At 40.2% G+C, this 15,846-nt stretch overlaps 1 protein-coding gene across 7 annotated transcripts in view; it reads right to left on the reverse strand.

Annotated features, from left to right (window-relative positions):
• Window positions 1-630: 630 nt before the first annotated feature.
• The window catches only part of LOC135799289 (heterogeneous nuclear ribonucleoprotein K-like), a 33,868-nt gene continuing 18,652 nt past the window's right edge, over window positions 631-15,846 (reverse strand). For 3 of the 7 annotated variants that reach the window (XM_065312314.1, XM_065312315.1, XM_065312317.1), the window contains 11 exons: window positions 9,929-10,030; window positions 8,290-8,346; window positions 7,703-7,746; window positions 6,550-6,622; window positions 5,898-6,005; window positions 3,744-3,872; window positions 3,440-3,675; window positions 2,956-3,331; window positions 2,726-2,895; window positions 2,434-2,517; window positions 631-1,913 (listed from right to left, as the gene is read on the reverse strand). In XM_065312314.1, coding sequence (XP_065168386.1) covers window positions 1,877-1,913; window positions 2,434-2,517; window positions 2,726-2,895; window positions 2,956-3,331; window positions 3,440-3,675; window positions 3,744-3,872; window positions 5,898-6,005; window positions 6,550-6,622; window positions 7,703-7,746; window positions 8,290-8,346; window positions 9,929-10,021 — 1,407 coding nt within the window. In that variant the 5' untranslated portion in view covers window positions 10,022-10,030 and the 3' untranslated portion in view covers window positions 631-1,876. Of the gene's footprint in view, window positions 1,914-2,433; window positions 2,518-2,725; window positions 2,896-2,955; window positions 3,332-3,439; window positions 3,676-3,743; window positions 3,873-5,897; window positions 6,006-6,549; window positions 6,623-7,702; window positions 7,747-8,289; window positions 8,347-9,928; window positions 10,031-11,890; window positions 12,190-15,846 lie in introns of those variants that run through there. The other 4 variants (XM_065312313.1, XM_065312318.1, XM_065312319.1 and 1 more) reach the window with 4 other exon arrangements.

The raw sequence follows: 15,846 nt of genomic DNA on the forward strand, positions 1-15,846 counted from the left end.
AAACAACAAAGAGGATATCACAAAGAAGTATGAATGATATTTTAATTTTAAATTGAGTTTAATTAATTGTGTTTAACAATACATTCCTCTTTCCCTTTTAATAAAACGAACGTATGTACGATCCAAGGCATATCCTACGTACCATCGAGCCACAACGCTCTCTTATCAAACGTTACACACAAAGTAGAACTGTTAGTAGAATTGATGGTACTACTCACTGTATTACTTTTGCACTAACAACTATGCCACACGGAGAAAACGCGTGATTTGTCCCCTCTAATTAACAATACCATTTTGACCTATAAATCCAATTGGAATCCGTAGCCCAACGAAAGAGATCCGACGGCCGGCGGCTGATGGCTTAAACATGCGCACGTGGTGGTCTTAAGTCTCGAGTCGGGTCGAGGTAAATTACATCTTCAGTAGTTGATAGCAATCGATGACTAAACAATTATAAGGCTCGCACCGTAGTAAAATCGTCCGAAATACTAACAGTCGCGACGAACAGTGACGGAGGAGAAAGAGGATACGTGCACACAGTACACTTGCGTACCACCGACTGACTAAACAGGAAAAAACAACAGCCAATATGAATGACCCCGAGTCATACAAAAGATATCATGAACAATATTGATTAGAATATGTATGTATTTGTTGTTTGTTTTGTTATGTGTTATATGTATACATATTTTATGGTATACGCGCTATTCTAAAACGTTTCCATTATTATTAGATCATATGTGTATAAACTAAAACTAAACTAGAAAAATATTTGGTTGACATTTGTTTTCTTTTATGTATAAGTTCTTTGCACGCAAGTCGTTTCCCATTACAAGTTGTTTTTGTCTCATGGAACAGACAGATTTCGACCTAATTTAATTTTTCTTTCATCTTATATAAGTAACGAATAAAGGTTTTCTCTTTTTGTACTAAACAATTTGTTCCCTGATTGGTAAGAGCATCGCGACCGCTCTGTAAATTTTCTGTCATTTTATTAGTACTGTACAATCAACCTAACATGTCACAAATTATGCCCTAATCATCTGCAACAAAGTATTTATGCGCTATTACATGTTATGGAACTAAAAAAACTCATTTCAGTCATTCGTATTTGATGTGATATGAAATGTAAAGAAAATCGACACTTAAAAACTTATGCAATGTCCAATCCAGGACTTACAAACCAAAACCAAATTCTGATCTGTCACATTTATGTATAGCATTATTTAGATATAGGATGATCTATGAAGTTGTATTACATATTTGAAAGCACAACTGATCAGACCGACTTTCCCATGTCTTTTAATAATTAGTAAATAATTCTAAGCAAAAACTAAGTAATTACCAGTCTTTTTCAAAATTAAATGTAAAACTAAAAACGAATTATTGTAAAAATGTGAATGTAGAATTAAAAAGAAAAACTTGACAAGCAAAAACAAACCGATGGAGGCCGAACATTTTGATTTTCAACACTGACAAGCCCGTCTACGAATACTTGGCAATCATCCTAATATCGTAAAAGTATTTAAAAAAATATTTATTGTCGAATGCAAAAATACTCGCAAAAATATTTATTTTTGGTGTCTGATTTTCGATCTTGTTCCTCTGTTACGATAAAATTTGAATAGTAGAGTGTAAAATTGATTTGTAAAATCAAATAAAAAAAACTGTTAAACCTAATGCCCATCTAGAAATATTTTCCGTGGAATGTCAAGTTCTGTTATCTACGCGCTTATTACTCCTTAAAATATAAAATTATACAAACTTTTTCATTTGTTTAAAAAATAGTTTTGGGGTTTGTTGATATTTAAGTATTATCCATCGTTGCTGTGCTGGATGCGTCTGCTCCAGATAGATAATCATTTTGGTGTTTGGTTTAGTAACCATTTCGTTGGTCGGTGTTGTTGTGGACACTGCAACAAAACAACATACCTTATTATAACTCAAATTAATTGAATAAATTTTATATAAGATATGAAGAATTTCATGAAAGAGTTTCAATTGCGATTTAATGAAGCACGCCTTTTAAGCACCAAGTCCAACGAAGCGTGTCGGAGGTTTCATGGGATGATTAGTGATTTTTTGTTACTTTAAATAGAACAACAAAATCACTAGTCTTCCACACGATTCCACCTATTTGTTAGTAAACGGTAGTAGTTGTCCACACCTTAGTTGTTAAAGATGATCATTACTGAACATGATTAATAGAATATCAGTGTTTCTGCAATTGCGACTGGATTAATTATTTTAATGTAACACAATTATGATATTAGTATGAAAGAAGTCCGCTAAATGTGCCTTTACACCGGCTAATGTTAGCTATTTATTCCGATTAAATATTCAGCTCAAAAATGTATACATATATTAGTTTATGGCGTGAATGAAAACGTGACAACAGAATATTAAAACAAGAAGCTTGCAAAATTCAGTTACCTATCGAACTGCTTGAAAGATTTGTTGATCCCAGATTGATGGAAGTGCTCTCTGGGCTTTAGCGGACTTCTCTCAATGGAGAGACTATAAAATTCATATTTGGGTCAAGAGGAAATCAGGACATTGGCATAAAAATCATAAAATGTTGCAATTGTATTTCGGTCGCAAATTGCAATCATTTTCCAAAGTAATAAAATTGTCAACTATTTATATTTTTATGTACATATCACAAATTTATCACGCGTTTATTATCACGATATCGTAGATATTAACGAAACAAACAAAAACCTACCTTTGCTGAAGCAGATACTGAGCCATTTGAATTTGATTCGGATTTCCCGTTATCGTTATAATGCGGTCGTTGGAGCCCGGTAGCGGTTCATCGATTGTGATGCCAGCGCCGGAATCTTGCCTGATTTTCCTAATGCGACTTCCACCTTTGCCGATTATGGCCCCAGCGAGCTGCAACCGAAACAAACGGTGTTATGTGCCTGGCTAACAACAACTAAGCTCTACACTTACATCTTTCGGTATCGTGACCTGTGTCGATGTCTTATTACCGCCATTGCTTCCGTTATTGCCTCCTTGTGGCATGCCACCGGGTCCGCCACCATTGCCACCCATGGATTGTTGTTGATTATTGTTGCCCATTCCACCCCCTTGCATCATATTCGGTGGCATCTGATTCATCATGTTACCATTTCCGGCACCATTTATTGGTGGCGGCGGTGGTCCGTTACTCCAACCGTTATTACGCTCAAAAGGTGGTGGTCCTCCATTCATACCACCACCCCCACCGTTCATTCCACGTGGTGGTGGCGGTGGACCACCAAAACTACCACGGTTGTGCATGGGTCCTGGACCTGGTCCCATTGGTCCGCGATCATTGAAGTTATTCCTGGAGACAAGATCGAATTCGTTAACCAATTAAAAGTTAGTAAAATTATGAAGTATAATCATTTCACTTTTAAGTTAAATACAAAAATATATCAAGAAAATACCGTACCCCATTGGTGGAGGTCCACCACGAGGCGGAGGAGGACGGTTGTTAAAGCGATCCCCATTCCGAGGACCGCCACCACGTCCACCACGTGACGGACCGCCTCCAGCTCCGCGGCGCATATCGCCTTGAACTCCACTGCCGTTTCCGCCCCCACCGCAACCAAAACCACCATATTCATCGGCATAAAACTCATCGTAATTGTGTGGATTATACTGATTAACGATTCCTTTTATCGGTGTCTAGAGAAAGGTTTAAATATAAATATATTGCACAATACAATTCAAACGGTTAAGCAATCAAAACTTACAGTTTTCGTCAATTTGATAATTTCTTGTATAGCATTGATGCACTGAAAATCTTGCCCATTGATTTGAATGATCCTGTCAGTGCTCTGCGGCGCGCAGATGGAGAAAATTTTGATGCGAGCACCAGTACTCTATAGAAAATGAAAAAAGACTACGATAAAATAACAATCTTTCTATCGCAAAATATCGCCGCAAAAGTAGAAACATGAGATGGAAACGAACCTCCCCCACATTAACACAGAAATGGTAATTTAAAAGCCGCAATTTGATTTAGGAAATTCGATTTTCTTCACGACTGTCAGTCTGAATTCGATTGAATCTGACATTTATCTCTGCATCCGCTCGAGCGGATTAAGATTGAAGGAGTCCACTCGGAAAACTTACTAAGTCATAAAAACATATAATTAGATGGTAGATATTCAAAAGAATCAAATATGTTTCAAGTTCCAAAAAACGTCTTCCAGAAATTATAACGTAATAGAAATCAAATTACACCAACGTGTAGTCGAACTTGAGCAACACGTGATTGTCGTTCATTTCGAAGTCTGAAAAGACTGAAATGATCTGAGAACTAACAAGGGAAATATTGATCGAAGGTAAGGCACATTGAATTAATTTCATTACATGAATGTCAAAATAGATTATCGTCGATTGAAATTTAGCGTTTCCGAGAACCAACGGCGGCCACCGTGTGAATATTTGATGATAAAACTTTAACCTTTTTTCCGGGTATCATGCAACCACCAACCCACTCCGCTTTAGTCACGTTGAGTATTAAAAAAAAAAAAAAAAGAATTTGCTGTGTACGGCCGAGCACGCTATCGCAAAACCACAACTTGAAAAACAAATTTGAACCTCAGTAAAAATGATGTCTTGGTAAATTATACAAGCAAATAGAACAAACGGAATCAATGTCGTACAGTCCAATTAAAAGTGAAATACTTTGAATTTGTGTTTAATTAACAAACAATCAAAGAAAATTCAAGTTTCGTGATTCGTCTTACGTTCTGATGTGGTTTTGGTAAATCCCTTTGGAATCTATGGCGATGTTCCACATTTTCAGCGAGTTTCGCTGAATTTATGAATGAAACTGGTATTTGTTTGAAGCCGTGGAGCTTGTCGTAGAAGTTGGATGCACAAAGACGCAATGTAAATGCGTTGCACACTTTTTCGCACGTCGCGAGGCGCACAAAAAGCAAAATACCAAAGCAACCGCAAGTCGCAAGGAGTGACACAACGCGAGCCAACAAAGGACGCTCGTTCCGGAATGGCACGACGTGCGTGCGGCGTGCTAGGCAGCCGGCGTACAGTGCAGCCCCGTATCGATCAAGGTTCGGCGCGCCTGTCTGACTCCACACGCGAGCAACCGAACGGCGGGCGGCGAGCGCGTGCGTTTCACCTGCCCCGCGTGTCGCACCTGTCCCCTTGGTTTCTTCCGGCCGGCGAACGCGCTGCTACGCGACTGCTTCACCGCGACCGCGGCAATAAAACGCACATCGACGCAAAAATGATCACACTTGTGGCGTGGCCGATGCACAACTGCCGCTCTGCACAATAAACATAACGACGACGAGGCGTATCAAAAGAGTAGGGCAACAATGCGCGGCATGCTCACGCAACCCGATGAAAACTACCCTTTCGTGACTGTCGAACAACGGCGTTCGGTGGAAACCGTGGAAAGAAACCGGCTTCTTGTTGGGTTTGACATTAAAACTTTTGCCATGCCATACTGCACATAATGGATTCATATGCTTTTTATTATTACGGTTGGAAAAAATTGTCGCGCCGAATCCCTGAACGCAAAGAAGTAAACTACAAACTCACGACATTCCTAGACGATTCTTTGTGTCGCAACCTGTACAGTAATTTATACGTAGGTTCCAAGTTCCCGGCGCCTCCACCAAACGCGCAAGCATTACTGGCCGTTTGCCAAATCGCTAAACAAAGCACCATGATTCATTTAAACGAGGACTGCGAGCGCTCCATCAAATCCATCTCAAGTTGAACATTTTTAATTAATCAAACGTCTACCATTCGCATTATATCAAACGTTAAATATTAATAGCGTACGCGTGGCGGCTAAAAGTCTACATCATTTTAAGACGATACAATAATAAACCGTAATCTCTCGGAAAATATAATTATTTCTCACTTACCGTTCGTAGTTCTTTGATTTTAGCTCCAGCTTTGCCAATAACGCAGCCCGCCTGACTTTGGTGTATCATCATGCGGAGATCCAAATCGTCCTCTTGTTTGGCGCCATTCTACACAAAAACAACGATATAAATAAGTAATGGGTATAAATTATAACAAAGTAGTAATAGCGTGGTCCAATCCGGTAATCGTTTACAGTTTGGAATGAAACGACCCGGGAGAAAATTGCTCGCCGCGCTCGTATAAGTGAAGTTTATATCAAGCATAAATTCATAATGCACTTATGCTTGCCTTTAAAAATCGCGCTCGTGCTCGAAACGGTCGTCGATAAAATAATGCACGTGGATATTGCGCCGTGGAACGCCCAGGAACACAAAACAGGAAAAGGCAAACAAAAGTAAAAAAATAAATGCCGTTGCTTTCTTGCATGCCCCGCACAAGAAATATTTACAGACTGTCTGGGAAAAGATGATGGCTTCCTGCTTGGCAGCGTGTCGCACTCAATATGTCAAGTATTGCACGATGCACTTTCCGAGTGCTATCCAGTAATACCGGTATTACTTGCCGCCAGAATAGAATAATTGATGTGATGCGGGGGCACAAAAGCAAGCGGTCTAATACGAAGCGAGCAACGCCAGAAAATCAAACACTCACCTGTTCCAAATTTGGAATGACATCGGTGATGATCTTGCAGATGGTTGGCACGTCGGAGGAGAGTGTGAGCATCCTGTAAGCAAAACATACTTAGTACCAAGTTAGTGGTAGAGACTCGATTGGTTTGCAAGTAAATGTTCGATCAACTTATGCCATCGATAGCATCGGCAAGTGAGATTTCGATGACTTCGGTTTATGGGCATGCCTAAATGTTTGCATATTATTCGTTTTAGCGCTTGGTGGTGGTAGTCGGGGAACGGCCATCGATAAAATGTGTGACACTTCTTTGCGACGCCTGGTGCGAAATGATAACGGGTGTGTCTGTCTATACGCATCGAGGATTTGCATCCCAAGTAAGCATCCAACACGACCCAAACACAAATTACAAATATGCACCTACAAAGTGTTGCGTAATCCTGACGCCTTATTTCGCTGCATTTGAAAAATGTGTTTGTTTCGTGATTGTTGATTAGTGTGTGAGCGTTGGTCGTCCATGGGTTCTAATCATCATCAGGAAAATTTAATAAGGTTTATACCTCTACCTAAGCAAGAATGTAATTTACAATGATCATATAAATATCAGTTATCCATTGGCTAGATGAAATATAAACAGAATAAAATTATAGAGGAGGGACATCACCTAGCTGGTTGCACCGCCGTTAAACCGATGCCCGCACATCATCTTCACAACCCACACGTAACAAAATAAATAAAATCAAACGATAATAATCAAGAGAGATAGACACACACACACAAACGTAGCACGTGTCAAGCAGGTTGGGCTGTATTCGCACCGCTTGCAAATTTCAAACAGGGAGCCACAAATCTAATTCGAAAGATGAGTCTGCGTTTATTAATGTTATGGCAAAGAGGGTAGCATTAGCGTAGTATTCATTAGGTTGAAAGTTTTAAAACAGACAGAGAAGAAGAAATTATATGCAGCACGGCACGATAAGATAGACACAACACAAACACACACACACACGCACACTCACGTACACAGAACATAGACATGTAAATTAAATTGTAAGAGTAATATTCTAGATAATGTAAATGTAAAGATCAGAGGGTAAGAAGTTGTAGTAGCAGCGCAGTGCAACCAGGACCGGAGTGAGCACAACTAAATAGAGGTGAATTATTTTGTTTCGTTTACCGTTCTGGGCCCGGACAGTCAGGGACAGTAATCGAGGCTTTGTACTGTGGTGGTACCGATGGTATGCCAAGTCAAAATGTTGGTGGGCGGGCGGGCGGTCAGGTGGACGGGTGGCCGGGCCGGGGGGCAGAAGAAATTTAACGTTAAGACACATTGCGACACAGAGCGACACATCTAGCGCTGCTGGAATCTCAAAGATTTTAAACACATTTGGACACTTGATGAACTACAAATCACTTTCGTTTCAATAAATTAAAATCCATATTTTAACATGATCCAAAATCAAATTTTCAGCCACCCGAGATGAGTAAATTTATAATCATTTTTTTCTCTGTTCGTTTAAAAAAATGTGAAAAAATTGCGCATGACTTATTCATGATGATTCACTTTCCTCGTGATGAGTCTCAGGGGAAACTAAATTATGCAGCACACGGCGAGGTCATGCTCCGAGGGGCGAGAGTAGCAACTCGCTAAATTCCTACGCTTTTAAAGCACCCTCTTCCGGTTCGTTTACACGCCGCTTATCGAAAAATTAAAGATCGCTTGCTTGTTCAAAGTGCCTTGTGTGTTTCCGGTTGTATACTGACCTGACTCCTCAGCTTCGTAATGTTCTGGCCGCCCTTGCCAATAATGGAACCTGCGGCCTGCAACAGGAGTGGAACGTTACCAATGGATGAGCATGCAAAAAACCACGCAAAAGTTTGTAATTAAAAACTTTGTGTTTTTTGTTTATAGACAGAGGCGCAAGAGAGTTAAGTTCAACTTTTGCAATATAGAATTTCCGCTGCGCGGTTCGACGCCTCGGGCGCGGATGGAAGTGAAAATTCTATTTGCCACCAGATCAAATTTGCAATTTTCCACTTTGGGCAATGCAACGCTACTCTTATAATATGAAGAGCGGAAATCGATTAGTGTTAGTTTATAGGCTATTACCAAATCTAAATTCTGCAAATATTGAATTCTAATGTTATATCTACGACGTATTTGTTATAATATGATTAGGAGGATTTAATACAATTAGATTACGAATTAACTTAAGCGATTTCTTGCAGAATTTAGAACCCCAGAAACATCATATTCGAGACAATTGTGGGGCAAGAAGTCGTCGTAAATGTCATGCCACATTCCCGCAGTCTCATAAAGTGAAACGCGGAGAATCAAGCGTGATAATCAAGAGAACAAGAAAGTTATTAATGCATATCGCTATACAAAAGTGAAAGACCCTCGCCCATCTCGGCGTCGATAGATCCTAATAATCCATTGTTCCGTCGTCTTCGAGAGCTAGTCTCCCGGAATTACGTTTTCAATCAATACGTAGAGATGGTGAACTAACAAATACATGTTTCGGATTTCGGTGGAACGTGTGGAAATCTCCGAAGATTTATTCGACCGCGAAGTGCGTCTTCATCTGGCGCAGTTGTAAATTATCAACGCGATTAATTGCGCTGTCGTGAAATATAACGCACGAGTTGCAGCACTTTGATATGAAATAGCAATGCGACGCGAAATGCAAAATTACTTAAGCGCAACGAAGTTTATTTCCTGACTTTTTGCGGATTCTCGATTCCGAGAGAGTCGCAGCATGTCGCGAGCGCAGCGGATCTATTCATAGGAAACGCCCACGGGAAAATCGCGAGGCAACACGGAAAATGCTTATGAATACATTTGCCTTTAGTCACCTCGGTGGCAGCATCCGATGATTAATGGCGCCGAGTCTTCGTGCGCACCACGATATTTACCAACACACGTCGCGTGACAAAACCTACTTGAAAATATTTAATAGGCATGTGTGTGTCTGTGCTTCATCAATGCCGAAACCGAAAACCGCATACGACCGAGCCGCATAGAGAAAGGGTGAGTTTCAACAACTGTTCAACTGCAGGCGCACTGGATTATTATCGTGTTTCCCGACATGTGTTCGGGTTTTCCTATCCGCGGTGAAGTTGGCGGTGTAGTCGAGTGGCGCAGTCGACGGATGATAATAATGCGATGCAACACGCCGAGCGGAGCATGTTGACGAGAACCGGGGGTAGTGGCGCAAACATATCGACAACATGCGCACGCTTGGGTCTATAATTAAATTGCACTCCGGTGTAACATTGTAATTATCGCGGCATTACGCATATGTTTGTCACTCGCGGCGGCGCGCGTTACTCATTTCGTCGGCAGTTTCCGTTAAACGCCCGCGTGACAAGTTTGGCTCGATCCGAGAACGAGAGTAATTACCTTGCTGGGTATGAGCAAACGAACTTCTTCGTCTCCGCGACGAGACCGTTTCTGTGGGGAGCCCATCATGTCGCCGTCAGCTTCACGTTTCATGGCTGGAACCTGTAACAAAAACACAAATTTAGCAAAAAATTCTTAATTGTTTCAATTAGAAATTTCATAAAATCAATATATTAATTAAAACTGCCCGCAACAGGTAGCTCCACCCCAAAGAAACCCACAAAATGTAAAGAAATAATCTCCTGAAACTGCACGTTCCGTGATAGCATTTCAATCACGAACCTTCAAACTAATTCAACTCGTGACTCGCGCCACGGTGGCACAAAGCGTGCGCAAACATTACTAATGAGTTTTCTTTCTCAAAGTAAGGTGTAATAAGGTGTAAACATACGCATCGAAAATGTACTCTTCAATATTTGTATTTCCTCCATTTCGAATGATTCGAGACAAGAAGTACACCACAATCGGGCCATGTTTACGTTGAACAGGTATGTGTACATAACTGGAATGCGTGAACACTTAAAATCTACATTCATCCACTCACTTCGAGAGTGTTTACATTTGCGCGCCGCTGCGAAGTGTGAAAACGAATTACGTCTCATAAATAAACAGCATGAAATATGGTGCGATTTTCACGTTCGAAGATGATCTACTCGAATGCACAGAGGAACGAACGAGATCCGTAATTTACCACGCCTTACATTGCACAACAGAATCTACAAGTTCTATGCGTTGAATTCGGTGAAATCGAAGAAAATGTTGAATTTATTTCCGGCCTCAAATCGATGCTGCAATAACCCGCATTTCTCACTAATAACTCTTACATAAACTGCGGCAGTGTTGCAGGAACGAACAAATCTTAGAAGAATATACATGCAAATTGTAAATCTGACTAAGCTGTTCGGTTATCAAGCTCCAGTTGCTCTGCTGTATCCTGTTTCACTCCACGCTTCCGTCTTATTTGCCTACACCCCTTGCCCTCTGTTTTCTAATATAACAGAAGTAACAGCGTACAAAACCAGATGAGAATTTATACATTCGCATTATTTTACATTCGGGTAGGAACAATAAAAACGAATTTTCCCAGACAGCTGGAGTAAAAACAGCAAAGTGCAGCGTTAAATCTCGGCGGAATTAATTTTAACAGACAGCTCGCTGTACGGGTCGGGTCTTGGGGCAAGCAATGTTTTTCTCATGAAATGGTTCTACCGAAGCGTCTGCCATTGGTCGGTTGATGAGTGCGAAAACGGTTTGTTTGTCGGCACGACAGCGCGAGGCGAGGGAGGAAATTTTTAATTATGCACTTTCCCTAGACAATTGCAAAAAGAACTCGGCAACGTCCGCGGGCAGAAAATATTCATTTAACACAAAGAGCCTCTAAGCGAACTAAACTTGTAGAATGTATTGTGCATTAGCCTTGGCACATGACATAAATGGAAATAAAATTAGTTCTGGTATTCAATACCAACGAACGGAGAAACAGCGCCGAAAAAGGAAACATTGTCAACATACTCATAAGATTAAATTCTGTAAGTTATTTTGTTACGAAAACAACATCCTTGCATTAAGTAATGATGCTCCAAATTAATTATTGACCTTGTCCTTGATTCTTTTTGCATTGCATCTTTTGTCTCATACGCTGCATTGCATAATTAGCAAAACCCACATCATGAATAGACAAAATATTTACATCAAGTCATCTGCATATTTCATTTGATGACAGAAATAGATGCAGACAATGTAGTTTATTTAAAAAAGAAAAATAAGCATGCATTATCAATACGAATAAAAAATGCGATTAAATCGTAAATAAACCTGTATAAGTTAATACAAACGAGGTGAGTTGTGTATTGTTCTCAAGGTTTAAGTAGTATAATGTAAAGCCACTCAACGTAATCCACAAAAGTCAAAACTCGTCCAATCAAACACGATTATAATGAATTTCAACCGATCAGTACTCACTCGTTTGAAATAATCATCATGTTGTCCGAAGCGACTAACATTACAAATATTTACTGCGGCCATTGTGCCTCCTTTAGCAGCCCAACACCACAATAGAACAAAAGTAATCCGATCAGTAGTAACGTCAAAAACCACGCACAAACAAACGTTCACAAGTTTGTAATTCAAAGTCAACAAGTACGATCACTACACGCATCAGAAGCATACGTGAACTATGGTGCTGCTATTCTGCGAATCGAACCAAGCGTGCTGCGGCGCGAGAAGCAACTGAAACCCGCTGGCTCGCCGGCTCGACTCTACTTGACTGAACTTCCTCGGCATGCGTTCATACTGGGCGCGCACGTATTTGTATGGCTCGAGTGTGAAGTTGCGGGAAAGAGCCCGCGAACAATGTGGAAACGCCTGAGCGACTAAAAACAAACCCGGCGCGAAATTAAGTAAATAGCTACAGTCGACGGGAGTCTCCACTTTCAAACCACTTTGACAAACACAACTTTGACACGTACCGAGACTTCGCTCAGAGGCTTCAACTGTGGACCCGCCACAGGAAGTTATCAAGTTCCTAGTGATTCTCTGATATAGACAAAAGAAACAACAAAATATTAAGAATTTGGATTATTTAATAACACCTTTAGCTACTTGAAAACACTTTACAGATTTATATAATGTACTTGAAAGTAACGTAGTCGTGTAAAATGCGCATATTTTAAATTGTATTGAATAAAAGTGAACTTTGCGCCTCTGCCACTTTTCTATGGCATAAAAGTCGCTATAAAATTATAATGAAACGCACTGCAACTGATTCAATGCTTTTTCATGTGTTTACGTGATTTCATAAAAGAAGCTGCAAAAATTATGCTTTATAGCACAATCATTTTAATTCAGTTTTTTTTATGTTTACTGGAAAATACGCCTACCTGATGATGTGAGTTAGTTTTTCCATCATCTCTTTTTTCTTCCGAATAAAAAGCTAAAGAGCTTTTCAGGCACTCTTTGCGTCGAGTTTATTGAAGTTATAATATTTAACCTTATGTCGCATTGTGAGGCGTCGCGGCGCGGCACAAACGAGTCTGACAGGCAAAGCAAGAACACGCTTCTGTGACGCCGGGGCCCTCGAAGAGTGTCGCGCTTCCTATTGCGCGATCCGCATCCACGACGAATGAATGCTTTTATGCTTTCCCGCTTTGGTATTTTCGTGCTTTCGGCGCCGGTGCAAACTTCTCCCTATGCCCTATGTTGAGTTGTATGGATTTTTGTAAAACTAGAAGTTCAAGAGTTTAGAGTGCCGGAAAGATGTTGAAAATAATACGTTATGGAAGACGCGAGCTACAACATCGAAAATATTTGGAAAATTGAATGCCGAAATCGCTCACGCAACGATTGAATGATTGATGAACATCCATGTGCATTCGCATAGACTAAATTATTTGTATTCCTATTGCAACCGAACGTTACGTGATTTTTCAATTAAGGTCACGAGCGCAACAATTTAATTATGATTGCTAAATATTTACGAAAGCAACAAAGAATTTATGCAAATGCAGCACACCATAAACCATTCCCATTCCAATCGCGAAAATACGTGACACCTGCGACAAATCACCAAGCAGATCTTCTGAGCACGCTATTTAAATTACAAATTAATTGCATTAATTGCATGCCTTTTGTCATAGTCCTTAGTCTCGTCGTCGCATGATTCCTGTAATGACTGATTTACGTAACATATTATAATGACATCAAGTAAGACACGCAACGTCTTGTTATAAACTTATAAGATTTTTGAATTGACACTTCTTTGTAAGTTCGCTTGGCCCCATGAGACTGACTGCGCACGAGGATTATTCACCTCGGTAGTAATAGTCCGTTAAAAAGTTGAGCGTTTTGGTCGAAAAGTTGCTCGCTAGCAATTGGATATTTTCATGCGGAAAATATGCACGAGCGGAAAGCTTTTAAATCGAGTTACGAGAGCAGGACGACGAAAGTTGTCGAAAGCGGGTGTCCGTTTCGGATCGAATTTCCGCAATTACTTTCCTTCCCGAACGCAATTCAATCGGCGAAAAAGTTGGACGTGCGGTTGTTTTCCTAGCGTTATCCACTCACTGCGCCAAGCACACCGAATCGCAAGAATAATCGAGGAATAAGTCACCTCTGAATTGATACTTTTTCAAAACTTGCAAACAATGTAACGTCGTCGAGAGTGCAAAACAAGAGCACATGCAAGCACAGCGTTTTTATTTTGTGATTTCGCTGTGCATAAATGTAGACTGAAGGCCGACTTGCAAATTGGCAAATTAATCGAGCTAGTACAAAGCATCCTCCAAGCCATATGATAAATCCTCTTGCATGAGAGGAGCGCGCGCGACCTCGAAATTATATTGCACTGCATTAATGCGAAAAATATGGCACGCATTCTCGAGCAGTCCGCGAGCGAAATTTCCAACAAAGAGATTAAACACACATGCGACGCGTGGGCTGGCAAGTAGATTACTTGAAGACTCGTTGACTTGGAAATGGAGTGGAGACGTTATGGGTTGAGATAGACAATGCGAGCAGCGCATTCATGAGCATACAGAACAACAATACGTGTGTATGAGTGAGTGTCATACTCGTACGACTGACGGTGCGTAATTTTCTAAACAAATAGTGTTTCTACTAAAGAAAACCAACAGAGATATAACCGAGGTACTTATAGCTGCCATCAGGACATGAAATTTCATTGTCAAGTATGCAATATTTACTTGGGACGCCCGCACAAAATGGAAATTATAATACAAGACGAAAACATTAACAAATTGCAAAACAATTTGAATACTTTACAAGTCAAGCACAGTATTCATATCAAATCACCAAGAACTAATCAAAACAACACTCGAACATCAAGTTTGGTTGCAAATTCCTAATAAACATGAAACCCCATCGAAAAACTAAAACTCATCAGGCGAAAAGCCCTTCGCGTTGTAACGGATCCCACTACCATTAGAATGAACTTTGATTAAGTATTCGATTTCACTTCGCAAGATAGTTCGTCCAGCCCGAAAATTTCGCGCGTGATGGCTATTAATTAAAAGAGCACACATCGCATTTACCGCCGCGCGCAATTTCCTTAATTAATAATCACGACGGTTGTCAGTAATTAATCGCGAATAATTTGTTTGCTTGTGGCTCGTAATGTGCACTGCCAACAACGACAAACATAAACATGTGTATAATGTGCCCGAAGACTCACTGTTCAAATATGCATCTGATGCCAAGCAGAACTTATAATTAGATTAAGTGCCCACAGCGCGATACAATGACTTATGAAGATGCGGCGGATTTACGGCTTCGTCTGCTGTGAAATGCATCTGGTTAGAACTCAAATATTCACGCGGATGCGCCGAGCAGCTAAATCAGCGAGAAGTAAAAGTTGTTAACCTTATTAGGTTGAAAATACGAAATTTATTCTTGCAAAGTATTTGGCTGATCACATTCCTACGATATGCAAAGATGAGAACATGAGAAGAAGGCATTTCAAACTTTTATTTGCTCACAATAAGGCGTATTTCGCAAGGCGTCAATCGATGCATTCATTATTGTTGTTTCACGAGTTTGAGAAGAACAGTAAAGTGAGAGACGATTTGTTATAGCTGCAGAAGAAACCAAAATAATATTACTTGTTGCATACCAATGCTGTACCGTATTTCATTCCTCATTCCGGAAAGCAAACTCGTTTCTATTTCTTCGGCGTTCGTGAATCGTGACTTGCGATGGTGCAACAAAATCAAAAGCTGTATTATAAACCACTAACAAGCAAGATGATGATGCTAGACGATTGCATCGATTGTGGCATTGATGATGGTAAAAAATAATGGGCATTATAAGTTTACCTCATTTCTTCATCGTGGCATAGATACCAATGAAAGAAAAAGTGAATAAATATGAAATAAAGGTCAATGCACAAAAAGTCATAACTTATA

The sequence above is a fragment of the Atheta coriaria genome, unplaced genomic scaffold (assembly GCF_025399875.1).
Source record: "Atheta coriaria isolate IRGN ID8LTWV9N9 unplaced genomic scaffold, Caltech_Dcor_3.1 hic_scaffold_9_pilon, whole genome shotgun sequence".
Lineage (NCBI taxonomy): Eukaryota > Metazoa > Arthropoda > Insecta > Coleoptera > Staphylinidae > Dalotia > Dalotia coriaria.